At 39.5% G+C, this 6000-nt stretch overlaps 1 protein-coding gene across 1 annotated transcript; it reads right to left on the bottom strand.

Annotated features, from left to right (window-relative positions):
• Positions 1-1735: 1735 nt before the first annotated feature.
• Positions 1736-4664, bottom strand: LOC108209891 (uncharacterized). The gene is made up of 3 exons (XM_017381090.2): positions 4532-4664; positions 2816-4326; positions 1736-2462 (listed from the first exon to the last, which is right to left on the bottom strand). The coding sequence occupies exons 2-3, from the start codon at positions 4222-4224 to the stop codon at positions 2213-2215; spliced, it is 1659 nt and encodes a 552-aa protein (XP_017236579.1). The 5' UTR covers positions 4225-4326; positions 4532-4664; the 3' UTR covers positions 1736-2212.
• Between the last annotated feature and the right edge of the window lie 1336 nt (positions 4665-6000).

The raw sequence follows: 6000 nt of genomic DNA, 5'->3' as shown, positions 1-6000 counted from the left end.
CATCATCACTTTCTTCAGAGTCTGAGGGAACATCAGAGTTTGAGTCATCAGAGTCTGATGTCTCAATGTCAGACTTTGTGACACGAGCTTTTCCTTTGCTCTTAGCAGCTTCCTCTTGAACTTTCAGAGCAACAGACTTTGATTTTCCTCCATGTCGTTTGCTCCTCTGTTCCATCTCAAGTTCATGAGTCTTCAGTCTTCCATAAACATCATCAAGAGACATTTCTCCAAGATCAAGATTGTCTCTTATTGTAGTGACTTTCAAATCCCATTTTTCAGGAAGAGCTAGAAGGAATTTGAGGTTTGAGTCTTCAAGATCATATTCCTTGTCCACCAGAGATAAGTCATTCAGCAGTTTGACAAATCTGTCATACAGATCTGTCAGGGACTCACCAGATTTTGAGTCAAAGTGTTCATACTCCTGTGTAAGGATTGTTTTTCTGTTTTTCTTAATGGCCTGAGTTCCTTGACATCTGGTTTCCAGAGCATCCCAGATTTGTTTAGCAGTTTTGCACCCAATCACCCTATTAGACATTGCATTATCAAGGGCACTATGCAACAGATGCTTCACCTTTGCATCTTTGCTGATTGATGAGATGTCCTCTGGAGTATAGTCTTTCTTTTCTTTTGGAACCATCTTTTGAGGTTCATCTGCAATCCCAACAGAGAGCTTGGTGGGCATATGTGGTCCATCATAAATCCGGTCAAGGTATTCTGGATCAACAGAGTCTAAGAATATGATCATTCTTTCTTTCCAGACTGGATATTCAGATGCCTTAAGGGTTGGGACTCTAAAGGATGAAGCTTGTGATTTTTCAGACATGATTGTGTTTAAGATCTCACTGTAGTAATCTTAACAGAGCTGGCTCTGATACCACTTGTTAGGTCCTATAAACTCACTATATAAACAGATATAGTGAACACAATCAATAACACAATTGGACAATATAAGAGATTGAAAGCAGTAAACTCTTATTCACAAAGCTTAGTAGGTTACAAAAACTCTCTCAGTGATTTATATATTATCACTAAGAGCTGCTAGGGTTCTTAACAATGTACTCGATAACTCAACTCATATAGAGTAACCCTAATCTGTGTTTATATAGACACAGTTACAAAATCAATCTCTGATTTGATATCCTATAAATCTGCTATGAATTCTATCAATCAAAGATTGCTCCAGTTTTCTGTTTAGTTTCCATAGTCAGCAAATCACTCCTCAGCTTCTATCCTTCCTTGAAGTATATCCGCTTCTGAGCTCTTTCCACGTGTAAACTCTGTCGAGTCTTGACTATGTAAACTCTGATCAGACTTTATTAAACTCTGTCAGACTTTGCTAAACTCTGATCAGCTTCCAGTTTAAACTCTGATGATTCCTGTTCTAAAACAGACTTTAAGAATATTAGTAATCATCAATTATATCTAACATTAGTATTACTGTTGAAATGCATATTTCTTTTACTTTTTTGCCATAATTGAAATGCATATTTCAAGTATACTTTAGAATAGGAAAAAAAAAAAAAAATCTTGGCATCAATCTTATGGTGGTAGGTGTATGCATTTCATCAATGCACAGACTACAGAGTAATAAAGTCGCTTAATGTCAAAACATAACACAGAGGATCAGAGAATTCTCCAGGCAAACATCCAAAACTGACGTTTAAAGATAGCATTACAGTTCTGGTTTCAAGAAGCATGGGTTCCATATCCAATCCTGATGCATTATCACCAAAGATAATTCAAAGAAGTTGGGACTTTTATATATCAACAAAAGCTTAATTACAATTTGCCATGTGATTGTGTCACACTGATAACATACAATATATTTGAAAAGCTGTGCAAAAATATGTAAAGAAGAATCCAAATACACCTCTTTCTGGCCTCACAAAGGCTTTATCACCAGATCCTAGGCAAAGGAGGGGTAAAAATAACAGCTAAACAGAATCTGGGCACAAGAAGCCATGACTCTCAGATCAAATCTCTTTTCCATCACTTTAACCCAAAATTCTCAACCTCCACTCACGAAATAGCCCCAAAATTTCCTTCATAACTTAAAAAAGAATCTAAACTTAAAAAAAGAAAAAATGTCTGTTCTTTGTTTTCTGTTTACATATTTAATCAGTCTTAAAGGTAAATGATTCACTAAATTGAAGTGGATGAACAATAGTGTTCTGGGTTTCTGTATAATGTACTGGAACTAGATTCTAAGGGTTTAGAGAGAAGAATCCGTGTCGGGGGAGGATAAAGGGAAACAAGTGTCTTCACCACCAGTGCTCCATAGAAAATGAGCATAGTTCGCAGCATAGTAAGAGTTGCTAGGATCAAGAGAAATGGCTTCCAAGTAAGTCTCTTCAGCAGCCCACAAGTCCTTTCTCGCTTGCCACAGGAAACTTGCATATTTGCTCATAGCTTCCGCATCCTTAGGCTCCACGTTAGTGGCCCTTTTGAAATAATTCTCCGCTCTGTTACAAACATATACAATCAGATAAGAGATACTCCAATAGAATACTTCCATTAAAGGAAAATGAACAAGACCGCACACATTTAAATCAATAACAATCATTCCAACCTAATTCTAACTAATGGACAGTTCAACCAAAACAAATATGACTTTGGTACATCAAGTGGAACTAACTAGCAAAAAATCTTCACTGGACACCAGTTTATAACAAGCTGAAAAAATAGCCTCTATGGAGAACAGTATTCGTGTAATTAAGTTAAATTCAAAACTTACTACGCAGATTCTAAAATCTAGCAGATAGGTAAAATTGCAATATTGTAAATAGTAACTGATAAATATAAATCTAATATTTACCTATCATAGTCATGTGCGACTAGGTAGAGAAATTGTGCGTAATTAGCCAGCAACAGAGCGTTACTAGGCTCTTGCAGCAACTCCTTTTGATAGAAAAGCTCTGTTTTGAAGTAATCGGCATATTCATCTGATTCAATCTTTGCAGTCACAGGCGAAACAAATCTTTGCATAGTTTCATGATCAAGAGACTCATCTCTCAAGACGGCCTGCATACTTGAAGCTTCCTCAACCACAGAATTCCACAAACTTAACTCTTCTTCCCTGGTCACTTGCCCTGAAACCGACTCTTCTTCTCCAGTTCTTCCAATTGATGATGGCCCATCAGGAACCACTGTTCGTTGATGTTCTGATGAAATAGATCCATCAAAACGTCCATCTCCATCGGTTCCGCTGGCAATAGAACGAAATTTCCCCCCACCGCCATTGTTTCCACCTACTGAAGTCGTCTTCCCACTCGAAGAAGACACTGTATAAGTCTTAATTGATGAAGAATCAAACTTCTGGTCAACATCTTTCTGCTTTGACATATCCGAAACCTCTGTTGTATAAGATAGCAAAGGCGTCGAAGCAGCAAGAGCAGTGTTACTCGCCATTGAGTGCACACTATAATTTGCTAACAGTATCATTACATACAACATTAAAGTAGGCGTATGCGAAAACACTTGTTGAAATAGCCACACAAACGACGCATTCATTTCCTTGTGCACTCTCACCAAAATCCCCTGTAAATCTTCATAAAACAAAACTTCTCGCATTTGCAAAGTATAACTCTGCAATTCGCGAATTATAAACACCATGGACGAAAACGCCTTCTTAACCGAAGTACACGCTGTCTCTCCTACTTCCACAAACCCCTGCTTCCACTGCTTCTTCTTCTTAATCATCCGTAGCGAAAGAGGAAGCTCAACAGAGTTCGCCTTTCGCTCTATGCCATGAGGAATAATATCCTGCCAATCAGGAGGCTCAACAGGCTCAACCCTCGACGTGTGAAATGGACTCTGATTCTGATTCCGATTCCCCTCAGCCTCCAACTCCAATTCCGATTCATCGACACCACTCCCTGTACTATCCGCAGCATCAGACAACTGGAATCGCATAGCCAATTCCTGAATCTTCTTCGAAAACTCCTCATCCGAAAATGCCTCCATATTCGCACTGCATCCCCGCCTAATCGTCCGTCCTCTCAAATTAGGCACTTCACATGATCTAGTCCTGTAAATCTTCGACGAAAATCCAGAAACAGCAGACCTTTCCAGCGTGTGAGCACAGCGCAGAAAACCTTCAGTTAAACTACGTCGTCTGGAAGGCGAAGACATCGCGGAAGCTAGCGTCTGTGTGGACGAAGATGAATGAGGAACTGAATGCTGAGACAAATTCAAACAGCTGCTCCCAACTTTCATTCCTCCCATTTTTTACCAAAAGAAACAAAAAGTGCTCAATTTAACCCCCAAAACTCTTAAAACTTTTAATTCAATTCAGCACAAACTGCACTCTTTTAACTCAACTTAAACCTGCAAAAGCATAATAATCTAATCAATACATCACGTATTTAGCAAATCAAAGGAATCCAAAAGCTTATTTATTAGTATAATACATAAAAGAGAATACTATTACGAAAAAATCGCACTGAAACAATTTAAGTACGTAACAATTTAATTCTCGAATAAATAAAATGATCGCACCGGCTTAAGTGATGGCATTAATAATAGATCGTACCGAATGATGACGACGAAAATGTAAAACGGAGCTCCGGCAAAAATCTCGGCGAGCCTCGGGAATGGGGAAGCACGGGTTTAGCTGAATGGTACCGAGCTTTCTCACTCAGTTATCAACAATGCAATCTCAAGTTGAGGTCATATATATACACACGGGCTCTGTGTGTATATAAAAAAAATCTGAAAACGTACGTCCCGAAGTCACATCGTATGTACAAACTACAAAGTGTATTTGTGTGTGTATACGTAAGATGGCTTAAATTGTTGAATAAGTAGTGATTAGGGTTTTGTTGCTGTAAATTGTAATTAAATGATTAAGAAATAGTAAAACCGGTGTGTAATTTAGAGTGAGTCCGAGTCTGAAGGCAAGGAGTGTGGTGAGTTCGAGTTCGAGGCGGCTGAGTTCACGGGCGTTGGGATCTGAGTCTGGGTGCGCCACGTGTTCACGCCGACCAGACTTTTTTGGTGTTGATTTTCTTGACACGTTAGACCATGTGTTGCACGAAAAAGTTTACTTTGTGAGTATGTGTTTGAGAAATTAAAGAGATTAATAAATACTTCCTCTGTCCCATCCATTTCTTTACACTTTTTTTTTGGTGTCCCATCTAATTCTTTTTTTTTTTGAAAAGCAGAAGAGAATTTCATTGCATAGGGAGGATTACAAGGCCAACAACTGATTAATACTAGAACCTAGACCATACCTAGGCTAAACAAAAGGAGCCACACTCCATCCATTTAAAGCACTACAACATCTGACTAATATTTGGGAAAATAAAAAACATTGCATGGGGAAATAAATTTTGCAGCCACATTTTGAAACATTCCATGCACGAGCTCAGTTCATGATATCAATCTCCTCGATCCTGTCACCATTTACATCCAACGGAACTTCTTCATCTTCAACTTCCGCAACCTGAGCATCTTCCTCCTCATTGATCACAACAGGAATAACATCAGCTTCGAGTACCGCCATGTAGCGCGGATCCGCGGAGCCTAAGCCCATGTCACGGCTCCATAACTCAAGGACTCTGCCAAAAGGCCCATCCATGACGACCATGACATTGAAGTGTTCAGCGCCATACTCAGCTAGGTATTGAGCTAAAGCATTGGCATTGGGCTCGCACAATGTAACCTCCATGTGGAAATTTCTGTCGTCACTTCTCTGATTAAGCTGTTGCACGACCTCAGCATGGTCAGGATGCACACCTTCAATAGTGGAGTTTCGCCATTCCCAGAAGGAATCAAGGTGGTCACATTCAAGGATGAAGTGCTCCTCATCGTCCAGAAACGCTCTTTTGCAGCCTTCTAAGAGAGCCTGGTATTCATTGATTCGTCGGTTTCGAATCCCCAACGAGCCTGAAAGTAGCCTTAGAATCTTGCCTCTGCTGTTCCTTATGACAACCCCGATGCCGGAAACGTTCCCATTTGGAAGTGAGACATCAAAGAAACTTCCGTGAACGTTAATTTTCA

This window comes from Daucus carota, chromosome 2, assembly GCF_001625215.2.
Source record: "Daucus carota subsp. sativus chromosome 2, DH1 v3.0, whole genome shotgun sequence".
NCBI lineage: Eukaryota > Viridiplantae > Streptophyta > Magnoliopsida > Apiales > Apiaceae > Daucus > Daucus carota.
This window is presented reverse-complemented; position numbering and strand designations above follow the sequence as displayed.